This window comes from Herpailurus yagouaroundi, unplaced genomic scaffold (genome assembly GCF_014898765.1).
Source record: "Herpailurus yagouaroundi ecotype Mexico unplaced genomic scaffold, PumYag 77, whole genome shotgun sequence".
In the NCBI taxonomy this organism is placed as follows: domain Eukaryota; kingdom Metazoa; phylum Chordata; class Mammalia; order Carnivora; family Felidae; genus Herpailurus; species Herpailurus yagouaroundi.
The window spans coordinates 96,863,449-96,884,704 of NW_024412388.1; the positions used below are offsets into that span (position 1 = coordinate 96,863,449).

The 21,256-nt window shown below is 39.2% G+C and overlaps 2 protein-coding genes across 8 annotated transcripts in view; one reads left to right on the forward strand and one right to left on the reverse strand.

Annotated features, from left to right (window-relative positions):
- ST7L (suppression of tumorigenicity 7 like) overlaps positions 1-1,175 on the reverse strand; it is an 83,028-nt gene extending 81,853 nt beyond the window's left edge. For 2 of the 6 annotated variants that reach the window (XM_040471317.1, XM_040471318.1), the window contains exon 1: positions 452-685. In XM_040471317.1, the coding sequence (XP_040327251.1) occupies positions 452-659 (208 nt within the window). In that variant the 5' untranslated portion in view covers positions 660-685. Of the gene's footprint in view, positions 1-107; positions 367-451; positions 724-972 lie in introns of those variants that run through there. The other 4 variants (XM_040471322.1, XM_040471320.1, XM_040471319.1 and 1 more) reach the window with 4 other exon arrangements.
- Positions 1,176-1,292: 117 nt separating this feature from the next.
- Positions 1,293-21,256, forward strand: part of CAPZA1 (capping actin protein of muscle Z-line subunit alpha 1) — a 52,136-nt gene continuing 32,172 nt past the window's right edge. Inside the window, exon 1 of one of the 2 annotated variants that reach the window (XM_040471324.1) lies at positions 1,293-1,415. In XM_040471324.1, the coding sequence (XP_040327258.1) occupies positions 1,377-1,415 (39 nt within the window). In that variant the 5' untranslated portion in view covers positions 1,293-1,376. Of the gene's footprint in view, positions 1,416-1,977; positions 2,134-21,256 lie in introns of those variants that run through there. The other variant, XM_040471325.1, reaches the window with a different exon arrangement.

A 21,256-nucleotide genomic window follows, 5' to 3' on the forward strand; every position in this document is an offset into this window, starting at 1 on the left:
TCCCCCTTTTAGGCCTTTGAATAGAGAGCGCTCATCTTTGTTGTCTAGGTGTGGGAACGCTCAGCTAATCGGCGAGACTCAAAGGAATGGTTTTCAAGGGATCCTACCAATGGTGGGGTGTATATAAATTCTGCAGCCAATCTGGAGACGCTCTCATCTGTTTCACTACCTGAAGCTTACAGCTTGTCAGGTGGCTTTTCATCGGTAAACGAAGACAGAAGAGAAAGGGCGGGTCTTAAGGGCTCAAGGGAGGAGCCCGTATCTGCAGCTCAGGTTTGACAATCAGCTGGGGAGTTGCGGCCCAAGAGAAAAAGAACCCACTAGGTCGCGCACCACCGTCTCAATCTCCGAAGCCCTCCAGTGACTGCAGAGAATCTCTGCCCTTTGCCCCTTGTCCCCGGCCCCTCTCCTGGTTCCCCCGCCCATCCCCAGGGAGGTCTGGGCTTCTCACCCGCTGCCAAATTCTCACACAGCCTCAGCGGGACCCTCAGAACGTAAAGCAGTCCCAGTCCCGCCACGAACCACAGCGAGGCCCCAGTCCCAGCCAGCCCAGCCCGCAGCCGCTCCCTCCAGCCCAGGGACAGGCTTTGGCCGGGAGCAGGTGCGGGAGGAGATGCCGCAGCAGTCGCTGCTTCACCTAAGCCGTCACCGTCCGCCATCTTGCTGCACCCGCAGGCTCTGGGAGCTGGGAGGGGAGAAGGGCAGGAAACCGGGAGGCGGGAATCCTGGGATAGTGGCGGACCTGAAGTTGGCCTCTGTGAAGGCTGTCTCAGGGAAGGCGGACCAAGAAAATTTGGAAGGTGGAGGAGCATCCCAGGGCTGCCTCTTCCTTCGAAGGGCGGGAAGGGGTGGTTAGCGGCACCTTTTCTGGAGGAACTGGACTGAAATGTGACCTCGGAGTGAAATGTTTTTGCTTCCATACGAGTGAGGGTCACCTTTCACCCTATTCTTGGGTTTGGAAAAGCCACTGACCGTTCCAGGGCCCGAGCAGCACTTAGCCCTTTGGACTCGGCTGCCACGGAGATCACTGGTACTGGGAAAACCTACAGTAGCAATTGCTATTTGGTCGGATGGAGCTTGGGCGTCAGGAATAGTCGGATCACGCTCCCATCGTCTCATAGATGAATGGGGAAATGAATGTAACTCCGTGAGAAAGTTATTAGACTTAAAATCATTTAAAGCAAAGCCTTAAGGCAGCCGGAGACTTCTGGAGTACCCGCGCTCGGAGCCACCACCCTCGCCCGTAACTGACATGGCGCCCTCTCGGTCGGCGTTTCCGGGCGGGTCCTTCCGACGGCCCCCGCGGTGATTCCATCATTCGGCTTCCTTCCCGGCTTGCCTCGCGCCCGGGCCGGGCTGGGCCAGAGCAGCCCAAGATGGCCGACTTCGAGGATCGGGTGTCGGATGAGGAGAAGGTAAGGGGTCCGCCTCTCTCTCTTGCCTCCTCCCGCGACAGGGAACAGGGGCCCGACCTGGCTGTGGTGGGAACCCCGGCAGTGTCCCCAGGAAAAAGAAGCTTCTTGGCCGGTGCTGGCATACGCTCTGCAGTTGGGACGCTTTGCTCTTGAGGGGCTTTCCTCTGCCTCACGGTGGCCCCAGTTCCCCATTCCTTAACTCTCTTTTTCTCCTGCGGGGCCTGAGGCACAGCCCAGTGACTTTCCTGCAAGAGACGAGATTTTGCCTTATTGAATCATGACTGTGGACTCTTTTCTGTAATTAAGAGAGGGGGCGATGGTGATGTCTGGACGTGTCAGGAAGCAGTTATTTTACCGCCTTTAGCTGTCGGGGCTCTCCCCATCCCCCCATTTTTAGATATGATTGAGGCTAGTTTAGGGCGAGTCACTTCCTGGTCAGAGTGGCCTCTTAACTTCCCTTTTGCTCCTCCTTCCTCAGGAAGTGATTTTGCTGTCACGACTCTTCGACAGGGAGAGGTCCCCATGTGTTGTCCGTCCCTCCACTCTTTTCTCGCTTACGATCGGCTGAACTAATTCTCAGTAATAAGTGTGTAAGCCTCAGGACATTTGCTTCAGAATTTGAACACCACTCTTCTCTGTAGACAGTCCCTTGATTGATCGTGTGCATGTATGTAAGCCCGCGATGACTCCATCCCTTGCGCCTTACATCCTATTAACGGTAATTTTTGAAAAATAGTTTTCTGTTTCTTTAAAAAAAATTTTTTTTCAATGTTTATTTATTTTTGGGACAGAGAGAGACAGAGCATGAACGGGGGAGGGGCAGAGAGAGAGGGAGACACAGAGTTGGAAGCAAGCTCCAGGCTCTGAGCCATCAGCCCAGAGCCTGACGCGGGGCTCGAACTCACGGACCGCGAGATCGTGACCTGGCTGAAGTCGGACGCTTAACCGACTGCGCCACCCAGGCGCTCCAATAGTTTTCTGTTTCTTAACAAATCGAGAATAGCCAGAGGATTTTTTTTTTTTTTAACTCTGTAAAGGTTTAATATAGCACATAAACTTCATGTTAACACATTCAAGTTTGGACAAAGCATCGTGCCTTCTTCGATGCTCCACTTGTGGTCTTTGATTATACTTAAATTTATCAGCGTGTTAAGTGCTTATTTACTTCTTAAAAAGTATTTGAAACATAAGAGCATATTCTGCGTTAGGTAGAATAACTTTTTGTTGACAACTGCACGCATTTCTTAACACTTTTCAGGCTTTTCAGTAAATACTTGATTTTAGGGTCTGTAGAAATTAGAATGATTTCACTAGGTGACTTGTTATAGGACAAGAATTATGTCTTTTGTTTCCCCCATTGGCTGTTACATAATGTGCACTCTTGCATGCTCTGTAAATATATCTGGGCTCTTTATTTTTTTAATAAGAGAGATGGGGATGACAGAGGGGTGACTGTTTATAATCCAGGAGTACTCCGTACAGAATAATTTGATATTATACCTACGTATAGCATGTCATTTTGAAATACTGGAGAATGTGGTAAACGTTCACAAGCCATTGAACAATACTTTAGCATTCAATTTTCTCGTTCTTGAAAATTCTCGTGTAAAACTTAGAGAAGAAAAGAGCATCTTACATATGAATTAACGCTGAAGAGAAGTCCATGATAAAATGTCTTGGCTAAGGTAAATAGTTATGATTCGGATGAAATTATAGTAAAAATCGGGAATAACGAAACATTGTTAGCCCAACTGATGGCCCACTTATTTTAAGGAAAAATATTGTTACAGCAAAATTTCACTAAAAACTTAAATAACAGTAAACTTCAAAGTTTATGGTGTCCAAACAAGACTACATTTACCAGTATTGTGGGTTTTTGTCTTTGAGGCTAAGTTAGAATGCCCTTTTAATTAAACTTGGGAAAATATACATGTATTTTAAAGTGCAAATCAAGATGTCTTTGGATGTTGACAATGTTTAATAACATCAATAGTCTTAATTTTGTAACAGTAAATTTGTGAAGTGTCCTCTTATCTCCCAGCATTTCTTTTGTTGCCTAATATTAATTAATAATGAAACAGCAAGCAAATCAAAATTAGTACTGTAAATCTGCCCAAAAATGCTGATGAATTTCATATTTCATCAACAGTTTTTAGATTAGCCACATTTCTTTATTATTGTGAACAACTAAGAATAGCTGATACTAAGAAGTCTCATATAATCCATATGATTTGAGATTACTGAAATTTTGTTAGGTTCTTATTCCCAGACAGAACTTTGATCTGTATTTCTCTGTTGTGAATCTCTAAGTAAAAAGAAAAGGCCTTGATATCTAAGATTAGCTCAGTTTTCCTTTAGCTTCATACCTACACCGAGCCCTTTTCCTCCAGGCTTCTAATTCCTTTTAACTGAATTCAGGAATTGGAAGTATTTTTCCAACAAGACTTGTTGCTATGAATATCTTAGCATTCATAAACAGTAGTAACCCTTAAGTGAGATCTTGTCCTATAAAATTTTCACAACCAAGGCACTGTTACAAATTTTAAAATCAAGATATTTTCAGCCATAATTTGTATAGATTCTTCCTTGAAGGAACTCTAAAGTTTCCATTTTTTCCTCTTTTTAACTAAAATCTCAACTGCGTTTTATTTGAGTTTTTTTTTCAGGCATATATGTCATCACATGGAATATATTTTAATATCACTTTTTATCTTTGTTGCATTTCCTGAAAGCAGTGAACCCAAAGATGAATTTGGTGTTGATAGTCTCTGATTTCCTTGCAAGTATTTCTATAAAAGCTAGTAAGATCAGCCATTCTCATAAGTAACTGCTTAGGTTTTTATCACTTTACAAAGAGGAAGTTGGGTTTTTTTAACTTCTACATTGTTACCTGAAATGGTCATGATGAGCTGCCTAAATAAAACAGGAAGCTGAAAGTGTAATAACTTGCAGAAATAAATGCTTTTAGTTTTGTCCTCGAGTTCAGTTTCTGAGAATGAGCTACACTCTTCTAGTCACTGACTCTTCAGTTCCAAATGCTTAACAGGACCAAAGTGACAAGATACCATAATTAGGAAATTTGAAATGTGAGAAGAATTACTTGTTTGGGCTCATTGCACTGTTTCCTTTATTTCATGATTCAGCATTTAAAAAAATAATTGCAGAGAGAATTTTAAGGCTGAAAAAAGTGCAATTAGCATATTTTCCCCTTCAGCTTAACTATTAGAATATTTGTGAACAACCTCAAAAATGCCATAAGAGAGAAATGAATGCTTAAAGCTTAGACAACTATGTCATCTTTAAGGCACTTTTTGGAACAGGTTTATCAAAATTGTTGAGGAAAGATGTGAAAAATGGTAATTTGAGGGCTCAGAACTTATGAAAAATACACCTTTTAAAAAAATTAATTAATTAATTAATTTTGAGGAGGTGGGGTGGAGAGAGAGGAGCCCAATGCAGGGCTGGAACTCATGAACCGTGAGATCCTGACCTGAGCCGAAACCAGGAGTCCAGCGCTCAACCAACTAAGCTACCTCGCTGCTGCATGAAAAATATACTTCTAAACTGTATTTTTTTGATTATGTATTACATCCTTAATTTACTAGATGAGTTATTACCCTTACAGGATAAACCCTAGAGCTTATTTGCTATAGGTATTTTCTAAAAGTCATTAATTAGTATTAATACTGCTGTTCTTTTATGTTCTCTTTTTTTCAGTTAGCTTTGCTGAGTAGTATTTATAGAATCTGTCACAAAATCCTTGGACAGGAGCATAAAGCCTAAACAGGTGCAAACTCAGATGCCCAATCTTCGGTGTAGGTTTATAATTTCTTCCATAGTATCTAGCTCTTTTATTAGGACCAGCCTTAATACTAAGCAAAGTAGCATAATTTGTCAAAAAATCAGGCCCCAGGTTTGTCTGATTCAGAAGCCGTGCTTTTTTCACTTTACTGTTTTTCCCATTTAACCATGAGTGAAAAAAACAAAATAGAGGTATCCATTTAATGAATTATAACTGAAATATTGTGATGTAATGGGAAAGAATGATTCTGAATGTCAGGAGATTTGGCCTCTCTTTGCTGAGCTTATAGCCACCAGTGTGATTCTAGAAACATCACTTATCTCTGTGGGCCTCAGTTTTCTTGTAAAATAGGTAAGGAGAAATGGATCAAGGTAACCCAACAAAGTTTAATGAACTTCTACAAACTGTAATAAAAAAAAAAATCTTTGTTTTAAAAATTGAGACATTAAAATGTTTCAGGAGTTTCTGTCATTGTCTGCTTTTGCACATTTGCCCTGATAACAGAACTGTGAATTCTTTTGTAACTGAAAGCATATCTTTTTATGCTAGTACCTAGCATAGGACCAGGTACATAGTGTAGGGACAACCTTTTGATACAAAGGAGACCAACCAATCACACCTTTCTTCATTCTCATATTTCCCCAGCTCATGCTCCCTCACCCCACCTCCCAATTATTTCTGGTAATCTCTAGGTATTTCTTGAGTTCAGGAACGTGTCCACAATCTGGGTTTTTCTTTGGGCATTCATTGTGTCTAAGTATCTGCTGCCATTACTGATGATCTGCCATGCCACTGCTGGGAACATTAGATCCCTCTGGAGCCGTTTTAGTAGTAAATCCCATAAAGCTACAAAGCATTATACATACCAAAATGACTATGAATATATACATCTAGCCTTGCAGAACCCCTAATAGAAGTATTTCCTTCATCTGCTTTAAGTTCTCTCCTTTAGAGCTCAGAAAAACACACGCTATAAGGTTAGGTATCATTTGTGCTTTTCTCCTCAGGTGCATGAGTTTCTCTCGTTTTCTTGCATGCCAAAAAAGAAAAAAACTTCTTATGTGGATCGGCTCCTGAAAATAAAAACCCTGGGTAGGAAAAATCAGTCATGATACTGAAGACAATTTAACTACTTGGGGATTTCTGAACTAGGTGATGATTTTAATATGCACTTAACTGTTATTTTCCCTTTTCCCTTTATCAGAACCTCCTGCAGATCCTTTGCATTTCAGTTCATCTCATCATTGTTCCCTTGTAGTCACACAGGCTCAGAACATTAGCATCATTTTTTTTCCTTCTTAGCCTCTTCTCTCATGTTCAATTAGTATTCCAGTTCTGTAAATTCTTCCTGCCATTAGATTCTGTTCCTCCATTTCCATTAGTATTTTTGAGAAAAATTATTTTTTGGTGTAGAGGAACTATAATCAGATTACATGCGTAAAATTAAAATGTAGGACAAAGCATGAGTAAAAAGTCCCACCACCCCTGTTTTCCAGCCACATAGTTCCTGAGAGGCAGCCAGTATTCTTTTGTATATTTTCTATTCTATGCATATACAAATATACTTCTTACTTAACATTACATCCAGTCAGTCCACATTCCTTCTGTTAATCTTCATTTAGGACCTTTTCTGATGCTTGAATTATTTCTAACAACATTCTTAATTGTTCTCTTTGCCTCTTTTTTCTCACTACATTTTTCATTGATTTACCACAGTTCTTCACACTATTAAGTTTTGAAGTATGTGTAAAATTTGTTATTGCTATAACTGCACTTACATATTGTTAAGCAGTGTCTATGAGATGGAATATTCATTTGAATGGATCATATGATGTAGTGTAGGTCAATTATAACATAAGCAAGAAGACTGCATAATGCCAGACTTCACCAAAGAAAGGTGGTAGGTTCATTGGAACATATGAGAACTTTGTCTTGTGAATTCTGTTTTGCATCTAAGTAACATTTAAGTGCTTATTATGTGTTAAGTATTTCACGTATTAACGTGTATTTGTCTCAAAACATTCCAACAGGATAGATATTTGTATTATCCACATTTTACAGTTGACTAAACTGAGGCACATTTGACATTAAAAAAAAACTATGAACCAGTGTTCACAATTAGTTGAGCAGATTCGGTGTTGATAATCTGCTTCCAGACCTGTGGTCTTACCCACTTTAATCCCTTTGAATAGACAGTAGGTAGTAAATTAAGGTAGCAAACAATTCTACTGAAACGACACAGCCCTAAACAGCAATCAAGTTTAATGGTATAGTGACATGGATAGTTCTACAAATACTAAAATACTGATGTTCTTTGGTTGTGACTACATTGTAATTACTGCTAAATTAGCTGGGTGCTCTTTTGAGTTTCTTCAAGTGTGCTACCAGTAGTATTTGAAATGTCTTATAAACTTAGAGTGTTAAGACACTTGATTTTAGAAGTTTAATGATCATAATAGTCCTCATGACAAGGTGAAGAGCATCATCCTCTTAAGAATGTTATCATATAGCAGTACCTTGGAACATTTTGCCTACAGTAGAGTTGCTGGTGTGCTGCTTTCTTTTTTTCTTTCTTTTTTTTTTTTTTTAATGTTTATTTTTGAGAGGGAGAGAGAGACAGTGTGTGAGTGGGGGAAGGGCAGAGAGAGAGACACACACACACAGAATCCGAAGCAGACTCCAGGCTTTGAGCTGTCAGCACAGAGCTCAACACAGGGCTCAAACCCATGAACCATGAGATCATGGCCAGAGCTGAAGTCAGCTGCTTAACCAACTGAGCCACCAAGGTGCCCCTGGTGTGCTGCTTTCAAAAGCAGATTTCTAGGTTCTATCCTAGCCCAACTGAATCAGAATCTGGGAGGATCACTGCTCAGGATCTTTTTTTTTTTTCCCTAAATGTTTATTTTGAGAGAGAAGCACAGAGCACGAGTCGGGGAGGGGCAGAGAGTGAGGGAGACACAGAAGCAGAAGCAGGCTCCAGGCTCCAAGCTGTCAGCACAGAGCCCAACATGGGGCTTGAACTCAGGAATGGTGAGATCAGACCTGAGCTGAAGTCAGACGCTTAACTGACTGAGCCACCCAGGCGCCCCAGGAATCTATTTTTAAATAAGTTTCCCAGTAATTCCACTGCAACTCCGGAACCACTATTCAAATCTTAGTCTTCTGCCTTTTAGCTCAGAAACTTGATTCATCAGGATATTAAAACTAAATCTCTCAGGAACAAACTTAATATTAGCTAGGCTGATGAAACTAATGTATAAAAGTAGCAGAACAACTAATTTAACAAATATAGAAAGGGGACTCCTGGGTGGCTCAGTTAGTTAAGTGTCTGACTTCTGCTCAGGTCATGATCTCACTGCTCATGAGTTTGAGCCCCACGTCGGGCTCTGTGCTGACAGCTCAGAGCCTGGAGCCTGCTTCGAATTCTGTGTCTACCTCTCTGCCCCTTGCCCACTCATGCTCTGTCTTTCTCAAAAAATAAATAAACATTAAAAAAATAAATATAGAAAGGACTAGAAACTTTCTTTCAGGTAGGTCAGGGACATGGGAGATCAAATTATAGTTCTTTCACACTTGAAGTGTGGAGTTGGAATGAGGGAAGTTAATGATACAGGTTAACATTTTAACTATATAGGTGAACATTTTAATGGCATTTTCCTCCTTAATAGGGATATATACACAACACAAGACCATGTAGGGCCTTTGGGCAGAGCACCCTCTAATTTTTAACAGCAGCAGACATTGTTTTTACATAGCTGGAAGGAAACCCTTAAGTATCAAAAATTTGCGTATTACAACTTCTCCTGCAGTCTTTCCCCTCTTAATGACATACTCATTCTTTAGTTGTTCAGGCCAAAAAGTTTAGTGTCATCTTTGACTCCTGTTTCTTTCACAGTACATATAGTCTAGTAGCAAATCTTGTAGGCTCTGCCTTTGAACTATACCCAGAAAAAGACGGTTTCTCACCACCCCCTTATTCCAACCACTCTGGAAGAAGCCACTGTGATTTCTCCTAGGTTATTGCAGTAGTCTTCTCTCTGGTGTCCCTGCTGGTACTCTTGCCTCCTCCTCCCTGCCCAGCAGGCTGTCTGCAGTGCAGCACCCAGAATACACTGGTTGGAGAATGTAAGTTGGAACATGTCACTTCTTTGCTCAGAATCCTCCATTGGCTTCCCATCTTCTTCAGAATAAAAGTTCTTACTCTGACGACAAGTCCCTCTGTCTTTACCGCTTACCTCTCTCACCTCATCTCCTTCCTATTCTCCTCTGGTCCTCTCTGTTCTAGCCACACATTCTCACCTAAATGGTCTTTGTGTTTGCTCTGTTGTCTGGATTTCTCTTTCTTCTTCCCTGCTCTGTTGTCTGGAGTTCTCTTCCTTCTTCCCTTAATTCCTCCAGCTATTTCATCAAAAGTCATTTTCTCAGTGAAGTCTTCTCTGATTACCCTATATATTGTTAAATCCTAACATTTCATTATCCCCTTAAGTTCCTTTATTTTTTTATTTTTTAGCATTTATCACTGGCTATTTAATGTAGTTTATTTAATGTTATCTCTATCTGTTATTTAATGTTGTCTCTCTACCCATTAGAATGTAAGCTCCACAAGAACCATACACTGGTGCATCACCATGGCCTAAAACAGTGCCTGACACGTAGTACACTATTAGATATTTGTTGAATGAGTGAATAAATCTCACTTTAATAGCATCTGACTTGATTTCATAGCTAACTCTTAGAGGACAGACTGATTTCCAGGTTTTGTGAGGCCATATTAAGGATTCCAGTACTTCCGTATTACTAACAGTCTAATTTTATTAATGGAGCTTCCCACTCAGAAAGCTTCAGCACTTCTCCATTACCTACAGATACAACCAGACTTGATATTAGCATAACTACTGCCATCTGACTCATCTTATTCTACCCTTCTCTTTTATTATCTCCAAATAAATCCTCTGTTTCTACCAAACTGGTCTGCCTGCAAAAGACTGTTTCCCCCCCACCTCTTTTCATTTTACTATTCCCTCATTTGGAACACCCCCTCCCCCGCCTCCTAATCTAAAGCACTCTGTAGAGCTCAGTTTAGATCTCACCTGCTGCCCCTTCCTTAAAGTGTCTTTCCCCAACCCAGCCCACATCTATCCCATCCTTCCTCTTAAGTAAGTTGTTTTGTTTTGAGTGAATGGACAAATTGGTAAACACAAAGATCTGAACTTTAAAGAAAACATGTTACTCAAAATTCAGTAACATGTAGGCATTTGCTTAGGGAAAGAAAGTTAAGTATCTGCTATGTATTAAGTCCGTCTCATGTTACCTCACTGGATCCTTAAAACAGTCTGATATGAGCAGGTATTATATCCACAAATGAAGAAACTAAGACCCAAGCAATGAAATATTAAAGCTGGCTTGTGAAACCAGGTCTGACTTCAAAAGTTTTTGAAGATAAAATTGGTAAAAAGACATACCTTTGAATTAGAATGCCATAACATGCCAGATCTGCAGTGGATCTTGAAGGCTGAAGCTTCCTGTTTCCCAGTACTTTTGTTTCCATGTGGCATAGGTTCTCACCACCAAACTCTACCCTTTTGGACTTCAGTCATTGCTCTCAAGCATCTGAATCTCAAAGTGTATGGTGTGAATTTTTCCCGAGTTTCTTAAATTGGTCTTTTTGTTTCCAAAATGATGCCCATTGTATATCTGGCACTTGGAACCCTTTACCTGTCTGCCCAGTAACCTAGAATAAGGGATGAGAATGTGTGTGTTTTAACACATTTAAGCTTCTAAACAACAAGTTGCTTATGTGATCTTTTTCACACATTTTTATCTTTTTTTCTGACTCATTAGAACAGTATATCTCAGACTTTTCTACTTCCTCAGTTCTTGATCTAGACATTTTGATCCTATAATTAAAATGAATAGGGCCTTTTAGGGCACCTGGGTTAGTCAGTTGAGCATCTGACTTGATTTCAAGCTCAGGTCATGATCCCAGGGTCATGGAACCGAGCCCTCATCCGCCTCGCACTGAATGTGGAGACTGCTTGAGGTTCTCTCTCTCTCCCTCTGCTCCTCTCCCCAGCTTGCACTCCCTCTCTCTCTTTCAAATAAAAAAAAAAAAATGAAAACAAAAAACAAGTATTGTCTTTTACCTCTTTCCATATGAATATCAGTGCAATTTTGGATTTAAGGTAATTCAACTTTTTAAATCTTCACTGAGAATGAGTCAGTACTTAAAATTTTTTCCTGTTCAGTAGTTAATGTCTTAAGGCTTACCACTGACTTTGAACTTCTAAATGAACACTAAGATGTATACTTGGAAATCTTTTTTTTTTTTTTTAATTTTTTTTTCAACGTTTTTATTTATTTTTGGGACAGAGAGAGACAGAGCATGAATGGGGGAGGGGCAGAGAGAGAGAGGGAGACACAGAATCGGAAACAGGCTCCAGGCTCCGAGCCATCAGCCCAGAGCCTGACGCGGGGCTCGAACTCACAGACCGTGAGATCGTGACCTGGCTGAAGTCGGACGCTTAACCGACTGCGCCACCCAGGCGCCCCTACTTGGAAATCTTTTTACCAGCATTCTGATGTTTTATATTAGAAGAGTCCAGAATAAGAACTAATGGATGATTTCCTTGTAACTTGGTGCATAGAGGGAATGGTTGGGAAAGATTAACTATAAAATAGATAAGAGCTGTTTTTTGGTTCTTGTCTGTTGTAAATTTTATGCTTAAGTTTGTCATTTTTATATACCATTATACTAGGTGACATAAAATATAATGATGACCTTGTTAAAGAAAAAATTCTTCTGGTACTTGTTAAAATGACTTGGGGTGTCTGAGTGGCTCAGTTGGTTGAGCGTCCAACTTTGGCTCAAGTCATGATCTCGCAGTTTGTGAGTTTGAGCCCCACATCGGGCTCTATGCTGACAGCTCAGAGCCTGGAGCCTGCTTCGGATTCTGTGTTTCCCTCTCTCTCTGCTCCTCCCCTGCTCAAACTCTGTCTCCCTCTCTCTCAAAAATAAATAAACATTAAAAAAAATAATAAGACGATTTTATTCAATAGTTTTGTGTTACGGGAGAGAGCTAGAGCTCGGCTCCAGATGAAGCAAAGACAACTGGGGATCTATAGCCAGCAAGCAGAATGAGGGGGTCAGTGGATGGAAAATTACTAAGAGGACACATAAGGGTAGAGGGATTCTTACTTAACTGATTTAACAGGATCCTTACTAAAGACAGATTGAGGACTTCTGCATCAAAGGTGGGGGATAAGGAACTTGATCAGATACCTAAAGTGGGGGCATTCTCACTAAAATGACAACAGGTTCTTGCTAGGATTGGGTTAGACAGGACATAGGATGGAGCCAAGATCAAGGCCTAGCTGAGAACAGAGGGCTCAGAGGAGCCTGACTATAAAGTTTGGTTAAGGAGAGACTTTGACATTAAATGTATGTTATATAATTACTTTAATAAGTTTTTGAGCAATTATTCCTTAGAGTTGATAAAATTTTTAAAATGTAATTGCTGGAAGCTCCTTTCTATTTGTACGGGATGCTGCCCAATTCATGAATCATTTAATAAAGCTAATTAGATCTTCCATGAGAATGAATGTGAGTGAATGAAATTGCTGTACTTAAAAAAGCAAACTTGCCTGCTTTTCCCACCTATTGTCTATATCTGACAAAATTTGTAATTGGTTACTAAAACAGTTTCTAAGAGCTACTTTAAAATAACTTTTAAGGGGCGCCTGGGTGGCGCAGTCGGTTAAGCGTCCGACTTCAGCCAGGTCACGATCTCGCAGTCTGTGAGTTCGAGCCCCACGTCAGGCTCCGGGCTGATGGCTCGGAGCCTGGAGCCTGTTTCCGATTCTGTGTCTCCCTCTCTCTCTGCCCCTCCCCTGTTCATGCTCTGTCTCTCTCTGTCCCAAAAATAAATAAACTTTGAAAAAAAAAAATAAAAAATAAAAAATAATAATAATAAAAAAAATAAAATAACTTTTAAAAGAGTAAACAAAGCAAAATATTCGGAAGTGCCATCTTTTATATAATATTGATCCTAACTTAAAACATATCTTTATGCTTTTAAGCCTTAGCTATTACTGAAAATGATAGAATATAAACTATATACAGCTAAGTTTTTAAGTACATTGAGTCTTTGTAGTGTCTCTAGGTCAAAAACTGGGAAACTGGGAAAACAATAGTTTATTTGGAATTTTAAAAAACTACTGGGGTGCCTGGATGGATCAGTTGGTTAAGCGCCTCAGGTCATGATCTCACTGCTGTCAGCACTGCAGAGCCCTCTTCAGATCCTCTGTCCCCCTTTCTCTTTGCTCCTCCTCCACTCGTTCTCTCTCTCTCCCTCTCTCTCTCCCTCAAAAGTAAATAAACATTTAAAAAGTAAGTAAATAAAAAAGCAGCTAACAATAAGTTTTAGTTAATGAAACCAATATTCCATTTGGTCCTAGACATCAGTAAGAATATATTTCTTTTAGAATTGCAGCCCCAAATTAAATTCTCACTAGCCTCTGAGAACCCTCAGTCAGGAGGGATTTTGTTTATTTGATAAGGGCACTGCAACTGAAATTCCAGGGCTTTGATACTATTGTATATGCATGTCAACAGCTTGGAACTGGTACCTATTAAATAATTGCCCCAGATAGTTTATTGTTGATACACTGAAAGCTTTAGAACCAGATGAAAAAATGAACCACACTGAGGCAAGATGTATTTTTTAAAAAATTCTTCCTTTTTAAAATAACATACTAGGGGGAGGGAAGAAAGAGTAGGCAGAGAACAGTAAATTGTTAGGGCGGTGAAAATACTCTTTATGATACTATTAATGGTGGATACATATTGTACATATGTCCAAATCCATCAAATGTACAACACAAAGAGTGAACCGTAATGTAAACCATGAGCTTTGGATGATAATGATGTGTCAGTGTAAGTTCATGAAATGAACAAGGAACCACTCTGGTGGGGGTGTTAATGGAGGAAGTATGCATGTTGGAGGGCACGGACCCTATGGGAAATTTCTGTACCTTCTCAGTTTTGCTGTGAACTTAAAACTGCTCTTAAAAAAAAAAGTAAAGTCTTAGAAAAATAACAGTATCTAAATGTCTTCAAACAGCAAAAAACCTGTTAGGAAACAGTATTGAATTCCATGCAAATAGAACTTACTGTCTTAACAGGGTAAGAATAAGGTAAATCTCTTTAGGAAGAAAAATGTAGCTATTTATCCTTGAATACTTCTGTAATGATGCAGGATAAAAGTAAGGAAAATAAACATATACAAAAGTACAGTTGGTTACTATGCTTTTTTTAAGTATAGCCTAGTTGAAAACATAGGTAAACTTTGGAAGATGTGTTTAAAAAGGGAAGTGAAGCAGTGATATTTTGGAGAACTTTTGGTCAGCACAAAAGTTGCCACTATTTATAGTTCACGATAAAGACTGTAATGATGGGGAATATAAGGTTACTAAGACCCAAAGAATTTCTAGAAAAGGGAAATTATTTTCTTAATAATATGAGGGGGTTGTTTAGTTTAATAATTTAAAGCAGCAGTTGTCTTGCTAGGACCAGCTAACAGTAGCTGACATTTATTGCACCTATTTTATTTTATTTATGTATTTATTTTTAAGATTTTATTTTCAAGTAATATTTACACCCAGCATGAGGCTCAAACCCACAACCCTGAGATCAAGAGTCACATGCTCTACCAATGGAGTCAGCCAGGCACCCCTATATTTTAAATATACTGCTAAATTTAATCTTCACAACAATTTAATCTTCACAACAATTCTTAAGAAGTAGATACTGCCCCACTTTAGGCTGAGGATATGATTTAAAGACCTTAAGTGATTTAAATTCAAATCCTGATCTGTCCCAACTCCAGAGCCTATATCTTTCCATTTTGCCATACTATCTCATAATCTGAAAAACTAAGAACACTTCCATATTGTCATTTTATGTAGAAGGGGTTTTGTAAACCTTTAACTAATTGCCAGCTATGTGCCATTTACTTTGCTAGACCCTGTATAATAAGGAAAAGGAAAGCAAGGCAGTTTGCCCAAAGAAAACTAGTTTTTAGGGACAAAATGGTATCTATAGAACTAATTATCAATAGCAGTTATATTTTAGGTGCTATAATAAATGGTCAAACAAAGTATGGTAAAGTAAGGTTTAATGTGGTAAAGGATTCTTGCAATTACAAGTACTGGGAATACTTTTTGGAAAGAAACAGAAGAACCCAACCTTAAAAGACAGGCAGAGTTTAGACACGTAAAGATAAGGAGAGAGGCAAAACTTTCAAGGACAACGTAAGTCAAGCCCAGAAGCAAAGTCTTTAATATAGGCAGTAGTCTAATGAGGGAGGTAAAGATTTCGTTAGACACCAGGGAGACAAGCTGGCGGAGATTTGGCTCCTGAAGTATACAAAGTTTGGGCAGTATAAACTGACCTGGGCCTTGCTGATAAGTAGAATGTGGCTATTATCTAGCCCAGAATTTCTTCCCTCCTTGTTTAGAGTTACCCACTGACATTCAAACAGAGCTGCAGTTGTTAAATACTCAACTTGAATCCTGTTGTATGTGATTGTCAAGAAAATCATTTAAAAAGGTAGTTATGAAGAGATGTAATGTTGAAATATGTGGCATCTGTTATTAAAAGATTATTTAATAAATAAAAACCTCAGTTTTATAAATTTTCCAAGTGTCTTTTAGTACATTTTCTAAAGTTTCTTACTAAAATACAGTATATCAAAATTAACAAAATTAAGCAGCTTCTGGGGAACAATAAGGTATATTACTTTCTCAGTTTGATGTTTAAACTTTCAGTACAGGTATTACTAATAATGAAATTTTGAGTCTTTCAAGGATTAGGTATTTTTTTTTTATTTCCCTCTTGAAGAGGTGAGAAGATACGGAGAAGGGGAAGAAATTGAAATCTAGGAAAATTATCTTTAACTGATGCTTATAAGGTCCTAAATTCCACTTTTTTAGGTCAGAAACAATACAGTGGGTTCCATGAAATTAACATTATTGGAATATTTAAATCTATGAAGGATTGGAATTGTGTATAAGGCCTGAGTTATTCTCCCTTTAAAATATACATGGAGTTAGGGGCGCCTGGGTGGCGCAGTCGGTTAAGCGTCCGACTTCAGCCAGGTCACGATCTCGCGGTCCGGGAGTTCGAGCCCCGCGTCAGGCTCTGGGCTGATGGCTCAGAGCCTGGAGCCTGTTTCCGATTCTGTGTCTCCCTCTCTCTCTGCCCCTCCCCCGTTCATGCTCTGTCTCTCTCTGTCCCAAAAATAATAAACGTTAAAAATATATATATATATATATATACATGGAGTTATACTCTTCAGATACTATCTGATGAATGTTATGTGCAGTGAAACTATTACTTTATGGAATAGGGATGCTTTTTAAAAGCCTTTTTTGTTGTTGTTTTTAAAGCAGCAATTAAGTGTTTGTTCAACCAAAACCTCCATATCAGTGATTCTCAGTTACACTGGAGATGGCATGCCTCTCTATGGGACATACTTGCTTTCAACTTTGTTTCCCCACCCCATTCTAAAGAATGACTAAATCACTGTTTTTATTTTTTATAAAAAAATTTTTTTTTCAACGTTTTTATTTATTTTTGGGACAGAGAGAGACAGAGCATGAACGGGCGAGGGGCAGAGAGAGAGGGAGACACAGAATCGGAAACAGGCTCCAGGCTCTGAGCCATCAGCCCAGAGCCCGACGCGGGGCTCGAACTCCCGGACCGCGAGATCGTGACCTGGCTGAAGTCGGACGCTTAACCGACTGCGCCACCCAGGCGCCCCAAATCACTGTTTTTAAAAATGTCATCCCTCATTTCTATTGCAGCAAAAATATTTTTGCTGTCGCTACTTAGCCATTTCTCTCTCCCCTTTTACTTCTGCCACCAATTCTTACCTCTACCAAATTTCATCTTGTTTTGACCCAGTTTTGAAGCTAGATGAGAAAATACTGACTTTTAACATTACTATTTATCATTGTATTTATTCCTTCCAACTTTGTTTCAACTGTAGCTTTCATAAGCAAGGTTTTGACTCAACTCCTGGATAAAAGAAAAAAAAATTCTGAAAGGACTAAGCTAAATCTATGTGACACCACACTAAAGATAATCCTCCTGAATTTAAATACCTGTTACTAATGCACAGAATAGTTGATTGAATAGTTCTAGGCCCACCTCTGTATAAGTGTGTGACCTTTGACAAAGCACTTTCTCTGAACCTATTCCTTTTTTAGTGGGGATACTAGTCTCGCCTACCTATTAAGCTGTTTCAAGATCAGAAGAGAAACAGGTTATGAAAAAGTTTTGTAGAGAATAAAATAGTCGTCATTCACTTACATTGCTAGCATGTGCCAGGTCTCAGTTCTGGGTGTACAGCAGTGAACAAACGTTCTATGCCAGGGTTTGGCAAATCTGGTCTACCGCATGTTTGTATATAGCCTACAAGCTAATGATTTTTGAATGGTTGGGGGGAAAAATCAGAAGAAGACTATTTCGTGACATGTGAAAATTACATGAAATACAAATTAGAGAATCCAAAATAATGTTTGTTTTTTTGTTTTTTAATTTTTTTTTTCAACGTTTATTTATTTTTGGGACAGAGAGAGACAGAGCATGAACGGGGGAGGGGCAGAGAGAGAGGGAGACACAGAATCGGAAACAGGCTCCAGGCTCCGAGCCATCAGCCCAGAGCCTGACGCGGGGCTCGAACTCACGGAGCGCGAGATCGTGACCTGGCTGAAGTCGGACGCTTAACCGACTGCGCCATCCAGGCGCCCCTCCAAAATAATGTTTTAATTAACTTAGTGGGGCTAATACTTTTACAACGTATATCAAATCACGTTGTACACTTTAATATCTTACGAGTTTATTTACCAATAATACCTTAATGGTTAAAAAAAAAAAAAATAAGGGGTGCCTGGGTGCCTCAGTCAGTTGAGCATCCGACTCTTGATTTCAGCTTGGGTCATGATCTCAGGTTCATGAGATCAAGCCCCACATTGGGCTCTGCACTGATAGCATGGAGTCTGCTTGAGATTCTTTTTCTCCTTCTTTCTCAGCCGCCCCCCCCCCACTCTCTCTCTCTCTCTCTCTCTCTCTCTCTCTCTCTCTCTCAAATAAGCATTCAAAATAAATAAACAATTAAAATCTTATTAGAACACAATTGTGCTAATTTGTTTTCATTTGGGACCGAGACCATGTGGCCCATGTAGCCCTAAAATGTTCACTGTCTGGCCTTTTGTGTTAGCAATTTGCTCACCCGAGCTCTATGCTCTTGGACTTCTTTTGGAGTGTTGAGCAGGAAACATAAATATCATTCAGTGGTGACAAGTTCCTTGAAGAAAAAGCGAGTAAATGGGCTAGAATTGTGAAGGATGCGGACCGTATCATGGCTAATTTGTAGATAGGAGTCAGGAAGTCAGAAAGTGACATCAGGAACTTGAATGAAGAGAGATGCTCTGATAGAAAGCGTTTCTGGCAAAAAGGAACAAGAAATGCAATAGCCCTGAGGCAGGAATTTAGCCGTGAAGTCTAGCAGCTAGGCAGTAGGAGATGAGGGTGAGGGAACCAAATTTTGAAGGACCTTGGAGTCCATGGAGTAGACTTTAGATTTTTATAGAAAATGTGTAAATGTAGCATTAAGATTTCAACTACTCTCTCAAGGAATTTTTATGGTATTGTTATAGTGACAAATCAACTTATCACTTCAAAATCTGTTGTCAAAGATTGCCAAATACTTAATACTGAGTGGTCCACTTTTTTAGTACCTCTCAGAAAATAACATGGAGATTGTTGACATTGACCACGTTTTGGGTTCTACCTTTGGCATCTAATGATGACTACATTCTTTTTAATCACTCATTTAGAATTTCACCCTTGCTGTTGCATATATATGTCTTCACCTCTTACCAGCTTTCATTTAAAAACTGGGGGATGTTTTCGTTTCTTTAATTGGACATTTCTCCTGTTCTTGATATTCTTAGATTTACGGGTATCACTCATTTGTTTTTCCAGCACTTTAATTAGAATTCTTCTGCACTTAAGCCTGAATTCAAATATTGCTTACTTTTTATTCCTCCCTCTCTGACTTATGTGTTATTTGTGTGTGTGTTTTTTTTCCCCCTTTAGGAAGTGGAAGCAGTCTTTTAGTTTAGTTCATTTTTTTTCCTGTATAATCCCTTCATTTAACCAATTAACTATCCCATACATTCCAGCATAAGGCACTATGCAGCTAGGAGGTAAATAAGGCTAAGCTTCTGGTCAAGAAGCATATGCAAAGTGTAACTTTAAAAAGCTTCCTTGGGGTGCCCGGGTGGTTCAGTCAGTTAAATGTCCAAATCTTGATTTTAGCTCAGGTCATGATCTCACGGTTTGTGAGATAGAGCCCTGCATTGGGCTCTGTACTGAGAGTGCAGAGCTTGCTTGATGTTCTGTCTCTCTCTCAGCCCCATCCTCACTTGCTCTCTATATCTCTCTCAATATAAATAAAAATAAAAATAAACTTTAAAAAGTCTTCCTTGTTGCCTTTTACCAACCTCCCTTTTTACTCTGTCCTTTAGCTTCCTTGACCTGTAGTTTCCTTGATCCATCGCTTGCAGTTTTGATGTCACTCCATAGCCTTTATGTTGTTAATGTCCTTTTTTATCTTTAACAAAATTAATTTATTAGATGGTAGATGTTGTCATGATCCTCTTTGATTTTTAAAAATTTAAAAATTATCTTTAACTTACAAGTAATAAAGTAGTGGGTGAAGTAGAATAAAGGGGATTAAGAGGTACTAACTCCCAGAAAAAAAATTACAAGTAATTTGTATTCCTTATACAACGTTTTGAACATAGAGATAAGCCAAAAAAGGAAAGAAAAACAACTTTTTAATAACCACCACCAGGAGAAGTCCTAATTAAAATTAGTAGCTATACATATATGTAAGTGTATTTACTTTTAATAAAACAGGAATATATCATTGTGTGAACTTTTGCACTCAATGGCATATGATAAAACATCAGCCTGTATCAACAGAGCACTTCTCAGACGTTTTTGTTTTCAGGACCCCTTTATACTCTTAGGTGTCAACTTTTTATGTAATTTATAGCTATTGTACTAGATATTAAAACTTAAGAGTTCTTAAAGTATTAATTCATTTAAAAACATATTTAAAAACATTTATATGTTAACATAAATAATTGGAATTTTGTTTCTTGTTGTTTTGTAGTTTATTTATTTCGGGATAGAGAGAGAGCACGAGTGAGCCGGGGAAGGGGCAGAGAGAGAGGAAGAGAGAATCCCAAGCAGGCTCCAGGCTGTCAGCCCGGTGCAGGGCTCAATCTCACGAACTCTGAGATCATGACCTGAGCCAAAATCAAGTGTCTTTGGACTCTTAACTGACTGAGCCACCCAGGCGCCCTGGTATTTTGTTTTGAGGAAAAAAAGAAAAAAAAAAAAAACCCAAACTTTATTTTCTAAAACAAAAGAATTAGTGGGAAAAAGTAGCACTGTTTTACATTCTGCAAATCTTTTAAATATCTACATTCAATTTGTTGTGTTATAATGTCTTAGTTTGTGCATACTGTTTCCTCTGACTGGATGCGCTCCTTGGTATTTACTCATTCTTCAATCCAACTCAAACATCACTGTATCTAAAGGCCACCCCACCACTCCTTATATACATATATAAAGTTGACTGTATCTTCCTTGTGCCTCACCATGGCCTTTAATACTTGCTTGCTGTATTACTATCTGTGTGTCAGGTCCTTGAAGACAGTGACAGAATCTTACTCAGTGTTTAATCTTTATTTACTCTTCTTTTCGTATGTGCTCAGTAAATGTTTGCTGAATGAATGAACTATTACTTTTTTTTTTCCAATATATGAAATTTATTGTCAAATTGGTTAACTATTACTTTTTTAATATGCATTGTCAGTTCATTGATTATCCAAATACTTGTTTTAATTATGCCAGATCCATCAGATTGTATGGCTTTTAAAACTTCAGGGATAACTTCAGGAA